Here is a 25,206-nt window from a genome sequence, read left to right on the forward strand (position 1 = left end):
TTCTTGTGGGCTGCATATGTAGGAGTCTTGTTTTCTTATCCATTCGGCCACTCTATCTTTTGGTTGGAGCACTTAATTCTTTTCCATTTGAGGTAGTTGATAGGAATGTAGTTATTACCATTCTTTATTCTTGTTTTTGATATATGTTTTTAAAGAAGTCCCTCCACCATTTCCTGTAATACTGGCTTGGTGGTGATCAATTCCTTTAGCTTATTTTTGTCTGGGAAGCTCTTTATCTCTCCTTCAACTCTAAATGATAGCTATGCTGGATAAAGTATTCTTGGTTGCAGATCCTGGGTCTTTATCACATCGAATATTTTGTGTCAAGCCCTTCTGTCCTACATAGTTTCTTTTTAGAAATCAGCTGCCAGTCTTATGGATGCTCCCTAGTAGGTAATCAGTGCTTTTCTTTTGCTACTTTTAAGATTCTCTCTTTGTGTTTAACCTTTGGTATTTTAATGATGATGTGTCTTGGTGTGGGCCTCTTTGGGTTCCCGGTTTTGGAGATTCTCTAAGCTTTCTGAGGTTGCATGTCTATTTCCTTCACCAGGTTAGGGAAGTTTTCCATCATTATTTCTTCAAATATATATTCAACATCTTGTTCTCTCTCTTCAGGTACTTCTATGACATGGATATTTTTACCTTTAAAAAGTGTCCCATGGGCTCCTTAAATTAGTATTATAGTCTTGGCTTCCTTTTTCTTGCCATTCTGATTGAGAGTCTTAGCTTCCCCATCCTCTATATAGGTCATTCGGTCCTCTTCTTTATTCACTTTGTTTATTCCATTTAATATACTTCTCATCTCAGATAATGTGTTCTTCATTTCAGACTGGTTCCCTTTTATAATTTCCATTTCCATTTTTATGGTTTTTATCTCTTTGTTGAAGTTCTCACTGAATTCATCTACACTTCCCATAAGTTCATTGAGCATCTTTATAACTAGTGTTTTGAACTCTGCATCTGTTAGACTGCTTGACTCCATTATTTCTGGATCTCTGTTCTGTTCTCTCATATGGTTTCTGCTTCTTTGTCTTCCCATTTTGGCTGCCTTTCCACGTCTGTTTCTATATACTAAGCAAAGCGCCTAAGTTTCTGGTCTTATTAGTGTAGATTTGTGTAGTAAGTGTCCAGTGGCACAGTCCTGAGAGGGTTTCAGCTACAGGCCAAATTTAACCCAAGCCCGTGCCCCTCCAGGGCCACCTGTGAAGATTCAGCAAGCAATCAACAGATGCTGTGCTTATAGTTGCCTCAAAAGGCCACACCAGAAACCGAGGCCAGCTGCCTCCAGTGTGAGTCTAGATGCTGCTCTGCAATGAGCACCTGACTTGCTGAAGATACACCTGGATGTGGCTTGGGTGGGGCTGCGAGTTGGGGGAGGCGGAGTTTTAAGGAATCCTCTGGGTGGAGCGCCCTCTGTTATCCAGTTTGATGATATCACGGCTATGCCTCAGGGCTATGGCGGTGGCGGTGCTCCAGTGCACTAGGAGCGGGGAGGTCTCAACAGAGGAACAATGGATACCACCAGCATTTCTGTACAGAGCGAGTCTCACCTTTAGCCCTCACTCCTACAGTGTCTCCCTGTATGTCCTTGGTGCCCTCTGTGCACAGCTGAACCAGCACTGGTGCTCAGAGAGAGCAGGTCCATCACTGTGAATGTCCACTCTTGGACATAGCCCCTTTAAAAAGTGTCTGCCACTGCCGCAGCCTCTGTCCAACTCAGCCACTAGGGACCAGGCAGGCTCGTGTCCTCGCCCCGTCCTACCTTCTGTTGTTGCAGGGTGATTTCTTAGATTTCTCCCTAGTTGTATGGCTTGTTCATTTAGATCCCAGGTGATTTTTCCTTGCTGTTTGCTCCTTGTTTCCATCACAGCTTTGATTTGGTTGCCAGAGGATGAACAGAGCCTCTATCATCTATGCCATTTTTTCCCCAGCCCATTATTTTTTTCTACTTTTTTTCTTTCTATAATCATTTCTACAGTCAGAGTTGTTTTTTTTTTTTCCAAAACATAAATCAGAACTTGTAACTCCCCTCCTCAAACCCTGTAATGGCTTCCGCTGCCATTAGAATAAAATCCACACTCCTTTGCATGGCTCTGCTTGATCAGGCAGTGCTTACCTCTCCCAACTCATCTTACCAGGTTCCCACTCGTTCACTTTGATCTTGCTCGGCCCTGTCTCAAGAACTTTTGCACTCCATGTCCTCCCTGCCCGGAACATCTTCCATAGAGCTTTGTATATTCTTTACATGTCATTCTCTGAAATAGTCCTTTCTAGCCCACCTTGTCAAAATAATCCCCTTCACCATCACTTTCTATCCTTTTACCTTGCTTTATTATTTTTTTTATAGTACTCGCCTCTACGTGGTATATATTTGCGTGTGTGTGCCCACACATATACATAGATGTATATCTGATACATTTGCTTACTTGTTTATTGTCTCTCCCACTAGAATATAACTTTCATGAAGGCAGGAACCTTGTCAGTCTTCTCACTGCTGTATCCTTAATACCTACACCTAGCTCTATTTTGCATAAGAGAATTGTTAAATAAGTAAATAAAAAAGATCTAGGTAGCCACTGTCATACTGAGTGGTAGAAGAGAGAGCTCAAGTTTAGAAAGGGCTACAGTGACAAAGTTAGGAAGTTATGACACATAGGTATCTCAATGCTGTACATTTGACATATATGCCCATTATTTGAGTCCATGACCCCAATTGCTTTTTTTCAATTTTAGAAATTTGACTTTCTATATTGTATGATAGAATTAAAAAATGGTGTGTTAAACTTGCTTTGTTAAAACTACATTCATATAAATGATTTACTATATTCATGACGTGATTTTGCATGCAGACTATACTATAATAATATGAAACCTATTCAAAAGTTATCCTTTCAGAATCTACACTGTATGTAAACATTTGAAGTTCACAGTAAAATCCTGTTTCATAATACTATGAATTGCTATCAGATAACTAAGGATTCAGAAAAATAAAATTATATAGTATTTTATTTGTTTTGTATATTCTTCATATATATAAGTTCTTGATAGAGAAGTAATTCACAGCAGAGACAATATAGAAAATATGTTAACTTAAAGTATTTCAGCATTTTTAAAACAAGATTTTCTTGAGTAGTTTTTAAAAATAATTTTGTTTTGCCTGTGAACTTTTTCTCTCTTTGTGTAAGACACATTTTCTGAAAAAGATGATTTAGGAGTACGAAAATGGAACATTATAGTATTTATTTCCCAAAGCTATAAAATTTTATGGTTCAAATGAATTTCTGACAGCTGTTGAATGCTTTCAAATTCTTTTTAAGACCACTATTTCGTTTCCATTGATAGTGTAGTTATAGTCTGTTGAGAGTGCTTATGTGACTTTGTGGAAAGTTCTGTGGGGAAAAAAACCCACTCAATTTTATATAAATTTATTTCTCTGCCAACTTTGCTATACATAAATATATCTATATAAAATTTCCACCCTGGATAAGAATAGATCCCTTTAAACATAACATGTATAGAAAAGGAAATATAAAAGTAATCAACTCATCTTTCTATCTCAGACATATTAAAAATTTTAACCCAGTTATGCTGTGAATAAACCTAAAAAGTTTGACCTTTACATCTGAAATACACTGAAACCTTGTACTGATGATAACTAGAGAGGCAGTGTGGTGAAATGGTGATATTGTCAAATTAGAACACATGGATGCTAGCTCTGGATTTCCTTCCTAAAAACACAGTTTCATCACTGGCAAGAAAGGAAAAATATTACCTTCTTTCTCTACTTCTCAGGATATTGGTAAGGGCCAAATGAAATAATACATATGAAAGTAGTTTCAGAATTGATACACACTGTGAAAAGTACAATTTTCATTTTTGAGCAGCATTAATGGTAAAATAGATCTATTTTATTAGTTTTGTTACGTGTGCTAAAAACCTTATTATAAATTGTTTAAAGTAGTTCTATCTTATGGACTCAGGTTTTCCTTGATAGCATGGCTCTGGTGTATTTTAGTTCTGATTTCGTCTATGAATTTCCAGTTCATATCTTTTCAAAGATAGTATTTTCTCTCATCTCAAATGACATGAGCTGAAAAGACTGATAAGCACTAAGCTTATTTAACATGCAACTATAGGTATTTATACATTTATTTAACATGGAAATAAAGGTAAATCTTTAACAGTAAATCTTGCAATAGTATCCCTAGCTTTACATTTTTTATTAGGCTTTTACGAACTAATTTTCCTATGCTCTTTAGACTCAAAAGAACCGAATCTTCATTTTCATTCTGAAACTTATAAAAATTAATTTTCAAACATCACTGATAAGTAAATAATCTAAAGTTAAATTAAAAATGTTTTTAAAACCACAGAGTAAAGTTTCCCAGTTGAGTAGAATTAACAAATCTATTGGACTTTGAGGTATTTCTTGAAAGCACAAAATTATTATCCTATTGAATCCCTAGATATACGAAAAAGATTCAGTTGTTTCTGACTTACCGTTTAAAAGAAAGCTGTACTATTTGTATTTAAATTTTGCAATCATTCCTTCGGACATGTTTAAGTAAGAGTGAGCCTTACCTGAAGTTGTACGGGGAAATTCTGACCTATCTTTGAGAAGAAAGATAGTTTCAGGAAAAAAAAAAAAAAAAACTCTGAGAAAACTGAACTGACTCAGACAAATCAGTTTTGTAGTCTTTCTTTTTCAGTAACATTATTAATATACCTATACTTTCAATGGCAAAGTAAAGACCAAACTCTTTAGCTTGATATTTAAGGACTTCCATGGTATAGACACATCCTACTTGTCAAGTTCATCTAATTTTTTAAGATGAAAATTTTGTTTATGCAGGACTTGCCCCAATATTCACATAAATAGAATGGCCTTTATTACCTATTTTGTCACTCAAAATCAGTTCATCTTTTAAGGTTCAACTGAAGTATCATTTCCTTCTTGAATTTCTCCTCTGAACTCCTGTGACACTTATTTATGTTAGTAATACTAATCTATTTGGGACCTAATGATATGCTCTCATGTATTGTTATGTAACTTTTCAAGTCTGTAAATATATTGGTATGTAAGTATGTATAGATGTGTGTGTATTAAGACTTATTTTACATTATTTCTGCCTTTTAAAAGGCGTAGAATATATAGACATATAAAATATATTCAATAAATGTTAAAGATAGTTGCTTTTCCAAGTATTATAGTTCTTGGTTGGAAGTCTGATTTAACATTTAAAGATGGACTGTCCCCCAATCCACTCCTAGAAACTAGGGCATAGACTCTCTGAGCACAAGTTCCTTCTATGCAGAACGGTACTCTCATTTTGGAAAAACTCTCACCAAAAAGTGTTTAAAAGGTCATTTAGGAAATGAACAATCTTTATACAGCTCTGTTACTAACGCGCCAACCTCACATAGTCATAAGGGAGAAGTTATCGACCTATCGACCTATTATGTTAAAGGAACACCACTCTATCGAAGGATTTGGGGGGACATCGGCTATTTTATCTTTTAGTGCTGGTTTCTCCTTACAAGATATCTCATGTCCTCATTCTTCATCCACCACCTTTATCTTCTCAGGAACAACTCTTGCTTAACAAGATAAAGAACAGATTTAAGATAAGTTGTCACAGCAAGAGTACAAGAACAAAGTGGCTCATCTTATTATTAAAAGTTATAGGCTAACTAGTCAAACAGTTTCCAGGAGAAAGTCATCATCTGAGTATTGGGTAGGAGTAAAGGAGAGGGCATTTCAAGTGAGGAGAGTGATGGGTAAATGTCTAAGTGTAGGAATGAAACAGTATGTTGGTGGATCAGTGAGTGAATAGATTGGACTTGCCAGAGCAAAGGAGTGAATTGAAGAGATGTTAGATAAATGGCTAGATAAGTGTAGTAAAGGGAGGAGTGATGATATCCTTAAACTAAGAGTTGACATTTGATACGATTCAGAAAGAGAACTATTAAATGTTCTAAGGAAGACTTGGTTGATTTTTGAGACAGATTAATTAGCAGAGCTTTGTACTTTCATCCTCTAAAACTGTTTTTGAATACATTTGTTAAACGTATTCTCTTTTATTTCTTTTATTCCATATCACATGTGGCTTGCAGATAGCCTGCATGATGCAAACTCATTCCTTTGGATACTTTATTTTTGTGGGCTGTTTTTTGTTTGTTTGTTTTGTTTTGTTTGTTTTATTTTTGTTATTTTTTTGAAGGCACACTGGTAATTCTCCAATAACAGATTTCATCTTTCTTTTTTGATTTATACTTGTCTTGCATAATGTAGACATGAATCCGAGTGTAGTTTTTTATAGTCTACTGGACTCATTAACAAAGTAACATAATCTTACTTAATGGCAAAGGATAATTCTGATAATATAAGAGCATTCCCGTTGCTATTTTAACTCAGTTTTTACTCAGTAATTTTACATAGAGGGTGTACTAATCTCCTAAACTTTTCCCTAAACAAAACACATTAACAGCTTTTAATGAGGCTATCATTAAATCATATTTGTAGAATGTCACCAGGAAAATATACCTATATCAAGTGTTGACTTTGAAAATTTGGAAAATAAAAATCACAGTTAAGAGTATGGCCCTAAATAGAAAATATGTTTTACCAATACATAAGTAATTTTGGAAGAATAACCTTACTGGATATTGAGTTTTGGGTTGGCAGATTTCTTCTTTCAACATTTTATGTATGTCACTCTGTTGCCTTATGGCTTGCACGATTTCTGACCAGAAGTTGACTGTAATTCTTACCTTCCTCCCTTTTAGGTAATGTGTATGTTTTGTTTCTTCTTTAACTTTGGTTTTCAGCAGTTTGAATATGATATGCCTAGATGTGATTTTTTTTTTTTTTTTAAATAAATTCATCCTGCTTGGTGTTCTCTAAACCATTAGGATCTGTGGTTTGGTGTCATTAATATTGGAAAATCTTGGCAATTACTTTCTGAAATATTTTTTTCTCCCTCTTTCTCTCTTTCTTTTCCTTAGGGGATTCCAATTATATAGATATAATTACATATAATTATATAATTATATAAACATATAATTATATATAAATATGTAATATATGCTTATGTATTATACATAATGATATATTATATATTTTATATATACATATATTATTTGATATCTCCCACTTAGCTTATTTTTGTAGTGTTTTTGTTTGCTCTTTTTCTCTTATTTCATTTGGGTCACATCTATTAATCTATCTTCAAGTTCACTTATTCTGACAAGTACATTTCATTGTGGTTTTATTTTGCATTGACTTATTGACTAATAATACCAAGCAGCTTCGTATTATTAAATGGCAATAAATAAACAGAAATCAAGATAGCTAGGTTTTTAACTTGACTACCTGAGTACATCTTGCCACTGTTTACTTCGACGGTAGAAGACCAGGGAAAGAGCAGATTAGGGGAGGAAAAAATCAGAGTTGTACTTTTGTCATGTTAAGTTTGGAATCCTTATTAGACATACTAATGGAGATGTTCAGTATTCAATTGGATATTAATGTGGAGTTCAGGATATAGGTTGGAACTAGTGATATATACATTGGTACTTATTGGCATACAAGAATATTTAATTCTACGGGATTGGATGGAATGACAGAGGCTGTAAATGGAGAAAAAAAAGAAGCTACTTTAACAGAAGGCTGGGGCTTGCCAGCATTTTGAGGTTGTTGATATGAATTGAATCCAACAATGGAGGCTTGAGAAATAGCAGATATTGAGGTTGGAAAAAAATCCTACCTTCAAACTCTGAGTGGTTTTCACTCTCCGGAAGTACCTATGAGAGCCACAGTTTTCAGACCCCAGTTGGATCTTAGAACCTTCTTTATCAGTGAGTAAGAGAGACATCAAAAGAAAACTCACAGAACAGAGCTGTTCAACGTCTAAACTTTGTGTTTTTGCTTAGTAGATAAGGCCTGACCACTTTATCTGTCATCTCCCATTACTCTGTCCCCTGTCTGATTTAGTTTTCCTTTTTGCCTTTTTACCTGGCATTATATTAAACATTATTTATGTACTTGTTATCTATCAACTGTAAGTTCCATGAGGCCAAGGACTTTACTTTGTGAACTACTTTATTTATCCCTGGCATCTAGAACACCTCCTGGTACATAGTGACTGGTGTGTAAACATTTATTGAGTACTGAAAGAAGAAATTGGTGTGGTCAATTGTTGACAAATCAGTGGAGCTGACGGTAAAAGAACAAGGTATTTGGAGAATTTGCAAAGAATTTTGGGATGATGGTAAATGAACCCCAACTTAAATAAGTTGAGACTGAAAGAAAAGAATGGATCTCGTGACAACTCTCAAGAAGTTTTATAGTCACAGTGAACCAGCAAAATGAGGTGGTAGTCAAAGGAGGCTTGGCATCAAGAAGTTTTCCCAAGTTGAGGATAATAGAGCGAATTTACATACCAAACCTAATGGTTCAGTAGAGAAAGAAAAATATCTGAATCAAGCGAGAGGGAGGCTAATTACACAAATGAAGTCTTTGGAAGGACAAGAAGGCATGGGCCACCTACAATTTCTGGAAGATACAAGAGATGGTCTTACATAGGAGGAAGGATGCTTCTGCTGTAACAAGGGGGAGGTAAAGATTATGAACTTCAGATGCAGAGAAACTGATAAGATTTTTAGTTGGCTTTTGCCGGAATCATCGGGATGGGGCAGCAAGTTCTTTTAAGTTTTTCTTTTTTCTTTCTTTTTTTTTTTTTTTAATGTAAGCACCTTCTCCAGTTGTCAGGGAAGGTGTCATAGTAAGCCATAAAGTTCTGGGACCATCTGTATATCTATTTGGAATGTTTTTGCAGTATATATACCGTCTGTACATCTATTTGGAGTGTTTTTGCAGTGTACAAAACCATGCCTTTCATCATAGAGAATATGATAGGGAGGCTAAAAAGCAGACTACAGCTACTGCCAGCTGAGTAGCCATAATCCACTTGCTCTGGTGCATACCCTTCTTTAGAGACATGCGTTACCTAGGCATCCGACGCAGAAAAATTTTATAACACTGAACAAAAGGGGAGCTATTGAGGGAAATGAGGGTGGGGTTAGCTGCTGTAGCATTTTATGTTTTACTCAGTGCTGTTCAGAATTTGGGGGGATATTTAGGCCTAAATTTTTTTTGAGAACAGCAAGGACTCCTTTATCATTTTTTAAAAGCCTGGATAATTTTTTAAAGCCAAGGGATGGTTTTGGAACTACACAGTCTGGGTGCTCATATGCATGCACTCACAAGAGGCGTTTAAGACTATGAAGGGGAGAAATAGGAGATGCTTTCTCTAATATAGAATATCTGATTATCGGTATGGTGAAAGCTTAAAAGTAAAGAATCCTATGCAATCTGCTGGGATGTTTTTACACAAAATCCAGTTCAGATAGTCTTAAGTAATGTGAGAATTTTGTCCCAACAAAAGGTATCTTAGTAAATAATATTAATGATGAGTTTAATTTCACATGATTATTGTGTATCTTTCATGAACAATTATTTTTATATCTAATATTATAAAAGCCCATCCCATATTATTTTTTAAATGACCAATTTTGGAAACATTTACAGGATTTATGAGTCATGAATGTGTTAAATATATTAGAATACATATTTTAATTTATTAAAATACAGAGAGTTCTAAGATAACCTTAATTTATTCTAATCATTTCTTCAACAATCGAAAAAGCTTTGGCAGAGGAAACAGATAATCTTATTTATGTAGTGAGATACTCTGAAATAATGTACTTATTAGGCTTTAAGAACAGAAAATGTCTCTAATCTATGGCCACTTCTTCACAGTACGATAGTGTGCAGCTAAAGAAGCCAGCTAGGCCTAGGGTGAGGAAAGATGATGGTTGATAATGACAGTGATATACTGAAAGTAGTGTGAGACGATACAGAAGATAAAAGTTGAAGATAAAGGAATGATCACAGTTTATATTAGGTGATATGGTTTGGGAGCTGAGCTAGGGCACTGTGGCTGGTAATAGAAACAATGCTCATCTTTGTCATAGTACTATACAATATTCTGCACTTGGTGTTTGACACTAACAAATATTATGAAGACTTCTGTTTTACTTTTTTGAATTTATGAAACTTTTCCTTAAACAACAACTTTTTTGGAACACCGAGAGATTGAAACCATTAGAAGAGAAATATTCAAGGTTTGAGGCATTGCGTGTTTGTCCATTCTGTGCTTCTGCCACTCATTTCTAGACAGCAGGATATATGGATTGCTCTCATTTTCCCACTTCATCCTCATCTACCTCCCTTGAATCTAATTTAATGTGGTGAGCTTCCTCATCAGTAAAGGAAATATCTCAGTATTGCTATTTAATCGGGCAAGCTAAGGTAGTAGACTTTTTGTCTCATGATTGACAAGAGGTCTGCTAAGCAATTAAAAAAATAATAAAACAAGGTAATGGGATAGTTATAATGGCTAATATTAACTGAGTCTTACAAGAGCTTTGCATACATTATCTCATTCACTTCTCAGAGCAGTCCGATGAGTCAAAATTCATTTCTCTATTTTACAGATGAAGAGTGAAAACGCCATGTAGAGAAGTGATGTAACTTGCTCCAAATCATCCAGTAAATTACTGGGCCATTCTGTTCAGTGAAGTGGCAGAATTTACTGGAACCCTAGGCTATTTGACTTCATAGTCCTCATTCTTTAACATTTTCTTTTTCGCTATGGGAAAATGCTTTCTATGTTCTAGTAAGAAATTTAATGCAGAATAAACAGAATTTTGTGAGCACAGTTTATAAGTTAGGGAACATCAATGGTTACAGGTTTTACTTGTTTGATCACAATGGTGAACAATTGTCTTTTTCACTCTTTCCCTAAAAATCATCTCTATTGTGCCAAGTATTTTTGCATAAATTGAAGAACTAATTTTTAAGATTAAATTGTAATCTTTGAAATTTGACTTGAAATGCCTCTGCCAACTTTACGTTTTGTACAGAGTGTAATATGTGGCCTGTGGTAGATGTTTAGCAAATGCTAATGGAATGAATTCTAATAGAATGCTAAAGATATCTACTATTTGGGATGACGTCATCCTAAGCTTTGCAACTCTCATTGGCTTTGCCACAAAGCTTGACTTTACCCACTGCAGAAGAAGTACTGTGGGGAAGGGAAGATAATAAATTTATAGAACAGTTAACTATAGAAAGTTGAATTACTTCAAATGACCACAAATCAGATGTTAATTTCCTATTTTTCAATTTTTAAGCAACATGCGATTATTAGATTAAAATAAACTGCTGGCCTAATTATCTTCCTGCCAAACTACATAATTACAAAAGCCAATTTAAGCTTGCTAGTTCCCAACTTCTAGTTCCTATCTCCTAGTGCCGTATGCTATTTCACCAACACAGACAGAAATGAAGCCAATGTCTTTAATCCTGTCTGAAACCAGGCATGGTTAATAGTGACTTGTTTCTAAATCTTAGTTCTTAACAGTCTGAATTAACTGTTAGGGAATGGAGTTTTGGGTCAGTGGTTTTTTGCACTCGTTTCTTTGCCCCATTCTTGGTGGCAGAAATGAAGCATCCTTGTCTAACCTTATATTCTGGCCAGTAAAAGCCATGGAGTAGAGAATCGATTTGTTAATTATTTTGAACAGTCATAGCTGCTGCTCTTGGTTGTTGGTTTAACAGCCTAAGATGGGAGGTGGTCTCAAAATTCTTGTGCAACTGCTTATAGGATCCAAGCAGGTTATTTCAACAACTGACGATGGGCAGACATAAGGTGATGGAAGAGATATAGACTCTAGTGAACTGGAGAGTACGTGCCTCACCTAAAAGGGGCAACCAACTGCTCCTCCTCTCTAGCTTATTGCTGTGTGAGAACATAAGCCTGGTATTGTAACACCACTCAAGGTTTTGAAAGGAGCTTGAAATCTGAATTTTAATGTAAATTTTCCTTTTTTAAATGTTGGTTACTAATATGAATTTTAAAAAACTATAGGCCAAATAAAATATAACTGTAGACTAAATATAATCTCCAGGCCATCGATCTGTGACCTCTGGTATGCTCTGTATCGAGTTCACATGGGTGTAATTTGAGAAGGACTAGGTTATATCATCAGAGATTTGTTCTGTGTTGAAATTGGTCTTTCAGATATCACTGGAAAAGATTACTACACTGTTTCTTCAATGCCCACTTTCTTAGGGAGAATGAAATATCAGCTCTTCTCTCTGTGGAAAGAAACACTGGAGCCCTGGTACAGAGTCGACTTCCTGGATGTGAGGCCGCTAAAAGTTCACAGAGAATGGTAGATCAAAGCTGCCAATTTTGGGACCCCTGTTTGGAAATGTCAGAATTCCTTGTAAGTAGAAGCAATTGTAGTGATCCTGTATATTTCATAGATTCTCCAAAAGTCTTTCCAAGATATGTCCTTCACGGTACATATTAAGAGGGAGAAGTTGCTACAAATCTAGTTGATACACTGGTGAAAATAGTAATTCTCAGCAGCAGACTAATAAAGTGAATAAAGTTTGATTCAGTATGCAGGTAAAACTAAGATGAAGGATCAGTGGGTATAAATGTGATCTGTTAAGGGAGACTAGTAACCTGATTTTATTGGATACAGATATTTTCATAGAAATGCTCAGCACTAATGGATACATCAAAAACCATACTTTATTTTATGTATAGCAATACAATTTACATATTAAATAACACTATAATAGAATGATTTGATATAGTTTTAAACAGAAGAAAAAAGGGAAAAATTCCAGGTTACAAAACCCCTCCCCCCTGAACAATTTTTTTTTTTTTAAAAACCACTTTTTCCAAATGGGTCAATGCAACGAATGTATTCAGTGACTATGTTTAATTCCTATTGCACAAATGGTCAATGGAATTAAAAAAGAAAACCCAACTTTCACAATCACTGTCTCAAAGAAATAACACGTTGGATTCTTTTGGAATGCAAAGATGGTTCTTGCTACTTCAATACACGGAAAGTTGAATTCACATATCCACCACACAAAACAAAAACAAAACTGACAGAGTTGAAACTAGAAAAAAATTAGCTTTATATGAAAATATAAAATTCTATGATTATATACCATAGATACAAATTCCCAGAAGATGCTTATTCCAAGCAACAAAATATTTACAGTTTTAATGATTTTAGCTATTTCGAGATGAAGTGAAAGAAACACAAAACGACATGTAGGCTGAGTCTTTTTTTTTTTTTTTTTTTTTTAGAAACAATGGCTGCTTGCTAGTTTTAAATGTCCTAACTAAAAAGGAGTCACTACCCCAAATGTTGGAGAGTTGCGACATTTTATAAAATCGGCTGTCTCCTTTTCTGGAGATGTTTATTTCTTAAAACTCAAGATATTTTTTCTTGAAATTAATTATCCTCTGTAGAAAATGCTTCCCTTTGCAAATATTTAACAAAAATACTAAAAACAGTTTAACAGCTAAGACAAAGTAGAGGCCAAATATCATTATTACAATTCCTTCTTATCTGTACCATGCCTTCTTTCTCGAGATAAATAAAGCCAATATTGTATGTTAAATGGCAACTAAGGAAAAGCGCAAAGGGGTAAGTGAAATTACAGCTCTTAAAAAAAAGCAGGCATTTTCCCTTTCTATAAAAATCCACTGGCACCATTTGAACATAAACTTTAGAACATAGGAGTCGAAATGCATTTTCCAGTATAACGGCTAAATTCTTAAGACAAACTACATTTTGATTATTTCTTAAATTATGATGTGTTTGGGTTTCTCTTATTTATTTTTGCTTAGAATTAGTATTATGTATCTTTGGTAAATTGGTATCTATATTTTAATTTTTAAATACAGTATATATGCATTTAAGAAAAATTCATAACAAGGCAGTTGTGCTGTGTCATTAAAAAATAATTAAGGGTATTTGTTGATTTCAACATGTCACTCTGGGCTAAAAACTCCAACAGCCAGACCTTGAACACCATAACCTTCTCTGACCTTGCTGGATTCTTCCACTCAAAACAGATTTCTAAATGCTCCAAGGCATAAAAATTAGAAAAACCAATTCAATTAATCTTATTTTTCTTGAAATTCAGAAGTTAACTTTTTTATGTAAAAAATATTGTGGCTTTTGGATGCAAGAAAGAGTTCTCTTGATGGAAATAAAGTGTCTTTTCTTTGATGTCCAGCATGGCCACTTGGTCTGATCATTGCAGTTCAATTTCGTATGATGTGTGCATTCTGTTCACCTAGAGCTAAGTTCACACAACTCAATAAGCTTATTTTATAAACTAGCACACATTAATTTGCAATAGCTATTTCCTTTCCCCCTGAGTGCAAGTGGTAATAACCTTGTTATGTAGTTAAGCAATGTGCTTATGTCTCAAAGAAAACACCATCTTTGAAACTCTGCCTCTGGAAAGATGCAAGCATGTTTCTATCAATAACAAATTAAGAATAATAGTGAGGATACACTCTGTGGTGAGAGTGAGGAACTGCTGAATATAACTATCCTCAGTGAAGTGTGTTTGGATTACTTTGGCAAGATGGGCAAATAGCAATTGCTCATAGGTCAGTGGGTCAGGATTTGTAGACTTTGGTTCAGGCCCGCTATAGACACACGGTTGTCTCGCAGACAACTTATAAACCATCCTTGTAATGTTTCTATTCTATTTACTAGCTATCTCTTTCCTTTATCATGATTCTGATGCTCATGTAAGAGACGGTCACAGAATTGTGTTAGAGGGTATGCATTTCCACGTATTGAGCCTTCTGTAAATAGCACAGAAGGAAATACTTGTTATGAGTCTTCTAACCAATGTTTTCTTTTATATTAAGAAAAAATTACTGAGGGAAATTATTGAGGGACCATGAACCCCAACTTAAACATTACTTCTGAAAGTCAAGTCCACTGTGCCAACTACTGGAAAGAGCGCATATCAATACTCTATACAGTCAAACTAACCTACTTGACTAAAATGATCTAGCTCTTGCCATGATCTGAAACCTTTACCTTCCTGATTCCCTTTAGCCTTATGGCAGTTGTAGAGTTCCTATGTTCAAGCTTTTTTCTTAAAGTGTTAGGTAGAGCTTCTGATGGGAGCAGAGGGCCTATGTAGGTATCTCTATCATCTAGCACATACAGTTTAGCACACTTTGCTCACTTGCACACCTTTTTTCAAGCCTAGCCTATAGTTTGTGAACAGCAGACTATTCTATGTTGCTGAATCTATGTAACAAAAAGGGAGATTAACTTAACCCTGGCAAGTTATGTGGTCGACGAAAATTCCATTGATCTGGCCTATGCTTTGGAACTCCTGGTCTCGGCCTGCAGCCTCTCTCGTCCTTGAGCTGCTTTAGTCCTTTAGCACCATTCTGACAAACTTCACAGAAAGTCAACTCAAGGTAAATAGAACCCCAGTGCTGAAGATCATCAATGTTCTAACGCCTACCCAGATAGTGTAATAGCCAGTGTGGACTTTTTGTTGAAGTTTATCGACATAAAAAATAACCAAAACCCTTTTATTCTTCCAGGCCCAGTTCTGGTGGTGATTTCACGTCTGATAGAAGTTGTTTCTCAAAAGCATAGACACTGGAAGAAATAGATCTCAGTAAGTAGTTTATTTTTCTAACTGAAAATAAGGAACTGAAATTCCTTATTAATGCTCTTAATTTTTCCATTATGTATTGTGGGGTGAGTATGGCTCCAGAGGCTAAACCAAATAACTTCCTTGGGCTGTGTAATGATTTTCAGCCTCTTTTACTGAAGTGTATCTGTTCTTGAGGCTAAACTACACAAAAGCACACAAAGCCATCTCTCGCTCTTAAAAACTATTTGAAAATGTAGCTATCGCCTTTTATTCAAGATTGTAATTTTCTCTCTCCAAATCAGATTTATCCATGTGTGGGAGTCTAGATAGTCCTAAGACTTTTGCTAATACAGTATTTTCAATTTAATCCTAAGTAGAAGAATGTATGTAATTATGAGATTTATCATGAAACATTTGGCAAAAAGGAAAGAAAAGAATGTTAACTGTATAGGTAGTTTTTATTAGATTGTTATATGAGTAATAGGGATTTTAGAGGACTAATTTCAAAATTACACACCTGTAATATTTTCATTATTCCACCTGCTGTGAAGTATGCTATTAAAAAACCAAGAAGCATTAATGGGGAGTCACTAATGGGTTTCATAACTGAGTTGTGTAAAATATTGCCATCTCTCTATTGTAAAAGATAGCCGTGATTTTTAGGTGTAGCTATTTCACAGAGTCAAAATGGAAATAACACACACTGTCCACATAGCTACTGTGAAAACTGCAATACAGAGATATCCTTTATTTTGACACAATTGGGCATTTTTTTAAAGCTATGAATATAAGTTTGTAACTAATAAGTGATGTTCACATAAAGCAACTCGTAAATCTTCTAATTTCTTAATGGATATCTTCACCATCATAAATGGGACTGTTTCAAGGCCATGATGTCAACGGACCTTAATAGCTCCCAATTACCTGCTAGTCTTTAAAAGAAAACAATGCTCATCCACTCCATTAAAATGTAGAAGGCATACAGTATTGAACAATGTCTAAAGGAAAAGAGGAGAGTAGGACTGAGGAAAAAAATACAGCATTGCCTGCTAGTAGAATGCAACTGTTTAGCAATAATAATAAAATCAAGATTCACTGTCATAACAAAGACCTTCACTGTACTGAACTAAAAAGTAGCATATATGTTGTTATGGAATGTCACATCGGGGTTTGCTTTAGTATTAGATTATAGGCAGTAACACTGATCATATAGTGCAAACTAGGTAAAATTGAGTTTCACTGGGTGAAATGAACAGAGGTGCAAATGCTCAGTAGAATACCATTAAGACTTAAAATGGCAAAAAATAAATATCAAAACTTTTATCAGTGTAAAAAAGTAACTGGGTTATTGTATAACCTAGAGTCTGGCAAAAAAGGCCTCAAAAAGTTCTCAGTCTTCAGAAGTTTTACAAATTAAGTGCCCTTCCAGGATTTCAATCACACTAGAGATTCCATGCTCTCGGCAGGGTCTGATTCATCTGCAATTAGAACAGCACCATTTTTGTCCACCGTCATGGGACCGTTTCCATTTTCTTTAGTGCTGACCAAGCTAAGCATTGCTTTATAGACAAACTGGTATTGTTCCTGAAAAGCAAGAGGAAGACACTTTGAGCCAAAGCTTAGTCATTTCATCCAAGGTTAAAATACCAGTTAAAAATGTAATTGTGAAAAACATACTAGAGAAACAGGAATATATATTTATGCTGTCTAAGAAACTTAAAAATCATGTGAATATAACCAAGACCTATGCCTTCTTAATGTCCTTTTGATCTCCGTTAGCTTGGAACTAATTCTCAATATTGACAGTAAATTAACAAATATATGTTATAACTGTATGAGAATACTATACTCTAGAAAGCAGAGTTTCTCAGCCTCTGCACTGCTGACATTTTGGGCCAGTAATTCTTTTAATGTGGAAGTCTGTCTTATGCATTTCAGGTTGGCTAGCAGTGGCCCTGGGCTCTACCCACTAGGTGCCAGAGTACTTCTCCAACTCCAGTTGTGGCAACCAAAAAAAGTATCTCAGTTGAGAACCGTTACTCTAAAGCACGAGCCTGAATTTCAACTGATGTTGTAGAAATTTCATAAAGAAGCAAAGCACTTACAATGTCTGTGAATACTCCAGGCCTCATAAGATTGATCATTTTTGCAACCTGGAAAACATCCACAGCGTTTTCGTTCTCTAGTTGCTGGGACAGGGTGGTAAGGGCACACAACATTCCTGCTGAAACTGCTCCATACCTTGGGGAAGAAAAAAAATGCTATTTCAGATGTACTAAGGGACTGAATATATTGAAATGGAATTACCATTACATATTTTCATAGAAGCTAAGTAGATTGTAGAGACACCTATTCCAAAGTATAAAAATAAATGAAATTACTGAATGGGAGAGAGATTTAGAGGCTAAAATTTTAGATAAAGGTGACATTTGTTTATGAAAGTAAACTCACCCAAACTAGTTTATCGGATACTTAGCTTGATATTTAATATGACATGAGAGGTTCAAAATTAGACTTGGGAGAGCTATAGAAGATTTGATATTGGGGGCAAATTAGGCAATATAAATGGAAAAATAATGAGAACCTTAACTAGAGGCTATTGGTGAAAGACTGAAAAAAATTTTTTAAATTCCCAAACAGCTAAATTGAAGTTACAAAATATGAGCAAAAACGAAAATACATTACTGAAATGCAGTCAGAGAATTCTCAAAATGGGTTCCATATCAAGTAATTATTTTTGGCACTGAAGTAGAACTTTCCAAATGAAGGCACCTTCTTTAAAATCCCTGGAAAAATATGGTTCTTTGTTTTACACATACGAAAAAAGGCTCTAAAGAGTAATAGACCTTTTTTATTTTTAAATCAAGCCAGGCTGGCTAATCCATTTTTTATAGGAACTTGTGATGGCACATAGTTTCCGTATTAGTGATGAGAAACAGATGGATTAAGTAAAATTGTTCGAGATCGTGTTTCCGGTAGAAGTGAGATTGGAACTTAGATGCCCTGTGCCCACTGTGTTGTTAAAAACTATTAGATATTCAGTTTCTGAATATTCATATATAAAATTAAAACATTACAGATATTTTTCATCTTTGATACAAATAAGACCAATAGCCCCCTAACTGCCACCCCAACTTTAGAGGTAAACTATCTAGGGATAAAAATTGTTAAACTTTTAGATGAACCCTTCTAGATTTAGGTATATCAGTACATTTTGATCCAGTTCATTTCAGCTGCTGCATCCATACTGGACTCACTCATTTCCCTATGGATGGACATTTAAATTGTTCATGTATCTTGTGTGCATTAGAAGAGGTGCCATCTGTAGAAGAACTAGATCACAGGTATGCTCGTTTTCAGTTTTAAATATATTGCTATATTTCTTTCCCAAATGGTTGTTACTTGTTTATATTCCTCCCAGCATGAGAATATTGGTTTCTTCTCATCATTTTAAAGTTAAATGCTTCTGCCTATTTGGTAGATGAAAAATTTTAATGTTTTCTTTTTAAATTTTATTAGTCTCAAGTATACAGTACATTGGTTAGACATTTATATAGATTATAAAACGATCTCTCTAATTGCTCTTTCTCTCCACCTAGCCATTATTGCATTAATACTAATTGCATTCCCTATGGCATGCTCCCCAACCCTGTGACCATCTATCAACTAATTTGTACTTCTTTAATCTTTTACTCCATTCTCCCAGCCCCCCAATCCCCCACCCCTTTGGCTGACCCCAGACTGTCCTCTATATTTGTGTCTGTCTTTGATTAGTTTCTTCTTTTCGTTCCTTAGATTCTGCATATAAGTGAAATCATATGGTATTTATCTTTCTCTGACCTATTTCACTCAGCATAACAACCTCTAGGTCTATCCATGTTGTTGCAAATGGTAGGATTTCATTTTTTTTAATGGCTGAGTATTATTCCATTGTATATATGAACCATAATTTCTTTATCCAATCGTCTGTTGATGGGCAGTTAGGTTGCTTTCATATCTTGGCTTTTGTAAATAATGCTGCCATGAATATAGGGGTGCATAGGTCTTTACGAATTATTGCTTTGGTTTTCTTTCGATAAATATCCAGAAGTGCAATCGCTGGGTCAAAAGGTATATCTATTTTAATTTTTGGAGAAATCTTCAGATTGTTTTCCACAGTGGCTGTACCAATTTGCAGTCCCACCAACAGTGTATGAGGGTTCCCTTTTCTCCACATCCTCACCAACACTTGTTCTTTATTGATTGTAGCCATTATGAACAGATGTGAGGTGATATCTCATTGTGGTTTCAATTTGCATTTCTCTGATGATGATGATCTTTTCATATGTCTAATGGTCATCTGTATTTCCTCTTTGGAGAAATATCTGTTCAGGTCTTCTACTCATTTTTTAATTGGATTGTTTCTTTTGTTGTTGAGTTGTATAAGTTCTTTATATATTTTAGATATTAATCTCTTATCAGATGTATAAGTGAATACCTTCTCTGTCTGTTTTTTAATGTTTTTTTTTAATTTGCATTTCTTGATTATCAGAGTTGAATATCTTTTTGTTTATTAATCAACTGTATTTCCTCTTCTGATATTGCCTATTAATATACTTTGGCCATTTTCCTATTAGGTTTGTCTCTTTTAAATGGATTCATAGAAATTATATTATCTGACATGTTGCAAGTATTTTTTTTTCAATTCCTAGTTTCTCTTAATGTTGTGGTTGTTTTTATTATACTGAAGTATAGTTTAGATGTAATCAAGTTTATCAATCTTTCATTTTTGGCTCTTTTTGGAATCTTGTTTGAGAATGCTTTCTCTAGCTCAGTATTTTACATTGTTCTAATTTTATTTTTTAATTTTAATGAATTCATCTGAATCTTATTCTTGTTTTGATATAAGGTTCCTATTTTAGTTATTTTTCCAATGGACAACAAATTATCCCAGCATTTTTTTTATTGAATAGTCTCATCTTTTTTCATTGACCTGAGCAGCCTTTTTATCATATACTAAATTCTGATGAATGCAAGCATGTTTCTGAACTCTGGTTTAACCCTTCAGTTTATCTTTTTTCATTTTCCCACATTTATTTGTCTTAATTCGTATAGGTTTGTGATAATTCTTGATAGCTGATAAAGCGAGATTCCGCAATAGTTTTGGCTGTCCCTAAGTTTATTGTTTCATATTGTTTTTAGTGCTTCAAACATGTTATATTTCATTTTCCACTTGTACACTCATTTCCAAGTACTCCTAACTTTTCCATCCCATCCATTTCATATTAATTTTGAAACTGGATTGTTAAGGACAGAAAATGTTTTGTTGTGATTTGGTTAGATGGCGTTAAATATATGTATCTACCAGAGGAAATTAACGTCTTTGAGTTTTTCTGTTCATAAACACGTCTTGTCTCCATTTATTCAAGTTTTTTATGACTTTCAATTAGATTTTATAGTTTTCTTCATAGTCTTTGCTAATTTCATTTTAGTTTAATTGCTAGGTACTTTAGAGTTGGTTACTTCTAAAAATGGACTCTTATGACATTTTCTGTTTGGTTTCAGTTGACATACTATAGGAAAATTGATTTTCATATGGTAAACTTGTATCCAGCCACACGGCAGAACTCTTTTTAAGTTCTAATAATTTGTGGTTTGTCTAGGAAGTTGGCTACATCTTTATCTGCTAATAATGCCAGTTTTGCCTCTTTTCAACTTTTAAATTTATTGTATCTTTTGCTTTTACTCTGTTGGTTAGGACCTAATAGTTTTATAGTCAAGGACTGCTAGGATGCATCGTGTTATATTCTTTAATGGTAAAGCTTCTAAGTTATTAATATTAAATTAATGTTTGTTATAGACTTTTGATAAATAACATTGATCAAGTTAACGAGGATGCTTTATACTTTTAGTTTGCTGAGTGTTTTTTTGGGGGGGCATATTATGAATGGGTGTTATTGTATGTTTTTCAACATCTATTAACATTCTTTTTAGAAACACCTTTAAAAATGTCCTGAATTCACTGAGAAATTTTTGGTAATATTTAACGAGTTCTACAGTCTCAGGATAAATCTTACTTTTTATAACATGTTGGGTTTTATTTGACAGTTTTTGAGTTTTGCATCCATATTCTAATAAGTAAGATTAGCTCATACTTTTTCGTTTTGGTGCTAGCCTTTTTTTTTTTTTTTAAATCAAGTTAACATTAAGTCTATTCTCTGTGTGTTATTCAAATGTAGCCTGTCAGGACTTAGTGGACCTTAACAGTTTTGAGAACTCATCTTTTAATTCAGTTCTTAGTAATCACTAACATGTAGTATGCTCTTACTATGTTGACAGGCTTTCTTAGATATTTTACATGTACCAACTTAATTTTTACAGTAGTCCTATGGTATAGGTACTATTGTTATCCCCATTTTGAGGCTGAAGAAACAAGGCACATTCAGGTGAGCTGGCCAAAGTCTCATAGCTCGTGACTAGAGCTTATATTTGAGCTGATACGTGTAAATGGCACAGAACAGAGACTAGTACATCTACCGTATGTTCAAAAAGTATCATTTATTATGCTTATGATCTAGGGTTAAAAATTTATTACTATAAAATTATAGTTTCGAATGTTTAATTTTATATCTTTTAAAATATTTATATTTTAACCCTTTAAAAACTTATCAGTATATAGTTTCGAATATTCAGTCTTTTATAATATTTCTATTATTTTGACCTTTTATAGAAAATGTACAGTAACCCTCAAGAAGCTCACTAAATTACAACAATCATCAACCTAAGGGCACTCTTGTCGCATCTCTACTTCCTCTCCCATATATTTTGAAGCAAATTCCAAGTATATTATTTATTCATATTTTAGTATAAAACTCTAAAAGATAAGGCCTTGAAAAAATAATCATTACACCTGAGTATAATAACAATTCTGAAATGTTTTGCTGTAACTGTGGATAAATGGTGAATTTTTTTTTGCCATTTTCCAAATTGGTTTCTTTTTTAGACTTTATTGTTTAAATTTTACTATCTCTTCCCTGCCCCCATTTTATTGCCGTTTGCTTTTATTTTAATTCTTTGTACTATTTGTGGATTTATCTGGTTCTTTTTCTGGCTTCTTGAGTTGAAACTGTATTTTCAATCTTTTCTCCAATATATACAGTATAAGCTATAATTTTTTTCTCTTTGAGTGTAGTTTGGTTACATCATACCAGGTTTTGAAATGCAGTGCATTTATTTAATTTTAAGTGCTTTTCTAATTCCTATTTTCCGTAACCTTTTAGCCCATGAATTATCTATATGTAATTCTAGATACAAGGACTTCAGTGTTTAGGTATGAGGATCTGAGGTCTCATTGGTTTTTAATTTTAATGCATTATGACCAATGAATGTGGCCTTGTATGGTATCATTTTTCAGAAATGTTCCGAAATTCAATTTATCTAAATAAATCATTTATGTTTGAAGAGAATATACTACGGTCTCTCAATATAGTCTCTTTTAGGTGCATAGTTTTATATATCACTAATAGATCAGTCTTGTTAATTGTAGTATTCAAATCTCTCTGAATGTTATTGTTCAAATGTATTCTGATCATTCAGTTTAAGAATTTAATCCCTTATTCAGTTCTCAGAAAATCTCAGCCATTATTTCTTCCTCTTTAATCTCTCTACGGGCTCATGTCTTAGGACATGTGTTAGAACTTCTGTATCTAGCTTCTATATCCTTGTTTGATTTCAACTTTGTGCGTTCTGCTGCTAGCATCTCTTATTTTTTCTATTTCTTAGGCTCTAATTTGTTCCTGTTGCACAATACATGTTTTTAATTCATTTCATACAGACTTCCTTTAGATGTGAACATAGTTTAAAATCCTATTATGATTGCTCTATTAACTCTGATTCGCTTATTGTTCTTGTTCATCATCTTGTCTTTCCTCAGATTCTGAGTTTACCTACTTATTTTAGCACGGCACTAACATTTTTCAGGAGAGGAAGAACTTAACTTTTGCTTAATCTGTCTAGTGAAACTGTTAGACTCAGGATCTCCTTCCACCCACCTCTTCTTTAGCTCTTTCTTAAAGCTATCCATAGCCATTAAGAAGAAAAGTCAGGTATTATGTATCTTATTATGCAGTGTGCACTCCATGTGGGATTAGTCTGGCCTTTCCTATATTTAGCCACTCTTAAATAAGAATGTAAATTAAAAGGAAGTACAACACAAGAATACTTTGAACATGACTAGAAACTGAGTCAAACCAATCAAACACACAGATACTTTTAAGTATCTTCTAAAAAGCAAACATTAATATAAAAAAATAGAGACTGAAAAAACAAAGGCCATGTTCTTCTAGCAATTTAGGAATTAAGCAGGATTAAAGGATGTTTGTCAAGTTTCATAGATTTGCACTTAAAACTAGAGGGGCTGTTTCACTTTTTCACCAAGGTATAAGCTAGATAAAATAAGAATAGTATATAAATTCACTGGCTTTGGTAGTTCATTTACCACTTCTTCAAAAGCAATGCTTGTTAAGAAATGCTGCTAAGAAAAAAACCAAATGTATTTTCATCTTTTCCTTCCTATCCTGCAAAGAAATCATAGAAGAAATGAAACTACTTTAAGTTCCCAATGCACAGTCATGTTTTTAAGTGTTCCGCCTATTTTAAAACACATTGGGGTTCCTCGTATAGTCAGTGTGTATGATGTCTATGCCCACTTAATCATATTTTTTACTCTTTCATATAACTACTCACAATTGTTATAGTTTTTCTTTTTAGACATTGTTTTAAAAATGATAACCAAGAATGCAATCCAGAATTATAACCCTGTCACTGTGAAGTGATACTTCCCTTAGAAATCATTAAAGCAAGTAGGAAAACAGAGTGAAAGCTTGGATATGTATCATTCCTGGGGAAATGGCAACAAAAAGCTTTCCACAGGACTTTAAAAATTAAAATATTGTAATGGCTAGATATAGGGCCAGATGGGTGCTAGAATAATGGGGCAGATCACTTCCTAAATTATATAAATGTCTAACCATTATACTGTATACCTGAAACTAAAAAGAAAAAAAAAAAATAAACAGCTCAGTAACTGAATGAGTCAATCAAGTAGGAGAAAAACAAGAGTCTGAAGTTGAAGAAATGGAGACACATGTGCAGGAGTACTGACTGTGGGAGGCGGTGCTCTTCAGCAGGATGAGACTGATTTGGGTTTGACTCTAGCAGGGCCAGTTTCCAGGCTTGCCACCATGTGGGTCCCCTAATCGGAAGGGTCCTGCACTTAAGTTTAAAGCTCTGCGCTTTCCATCTGGAAATTCTTAATAATTTTTGGACATAGGTTCCTGCATTTCCATTTTACATTGGACCCCAGAAATTATGTGGCTGGTCTGGGCTCTGACACTAACTATATGTATACCCAGTCACTATTATTTAGTGTCACTGTGCTTATTTTCTCATATGTAAAGTAGCGAATTCTAAAATTACCCTCATAGTAGGATAAATTTGAGGATTAAACTAATTAGCTATGATTTCTGAGTGTCTTTGCAGTAGCTGGTATAGAAGGCATTCCATATATTTCTGCCTCACTTATAGAATATCTCAGAACCAAATTAAAATAAAAATCCCCAAAGAGGTTTTGCTTATTTTGAGCTCTA

At 34.3% G+C, this 25,206-nt stretch overlaps 1 protein-coding gene across 3 annotated transcripts in view; it reads right to left on the reverse strand.

The window, feature by feature from the left end:
- Positions 1–13,217: 13,217 nt before the first annotated feature.
- PTPRG (protein tyrosine phosphatase receptor type G) overlaps positions 13,218–25,206 on the reverse strand; it is a 631,793-nt gene continuing 619,804 nt past the window's right edge. For all 3 annotated transcript variants that reach the window (XM_039880554.1, XM_039880552.1, XM_039880553.1), the window contains 2 exons: positions 17,686–17,821; positions 13,218–17,164 (listed from right to left, as the gene is read on the reverse strand). In XM_039880554.1, coding sequence (XP_039736488.1) covers positions 17,018–17,164; positions 17,686–17,821 — 283 coding nt within the window. In that variant the 3' untranslated portion in view covers positions 13,218–17,017. The remainder of the gene's footprint in view (positions 17,165–17,685; positions 17,822–25,206) is intronic.

Source organism: Pteropus medius, unplaced genomic scaffold (genome assembly GCF_902729225.1).
Source record: "Pteropus medius unplaced genomic scaffold, Ma_sr-lr_union100, whole genome shotgun sequence".
Classification (NCBI taxonomy): domain Eukaryota; kingdom Metazoa; phylum Chordata; class Mammalia; order Chiroptera; family Pteropodidae; genus Pteropus; species Pteropus medius.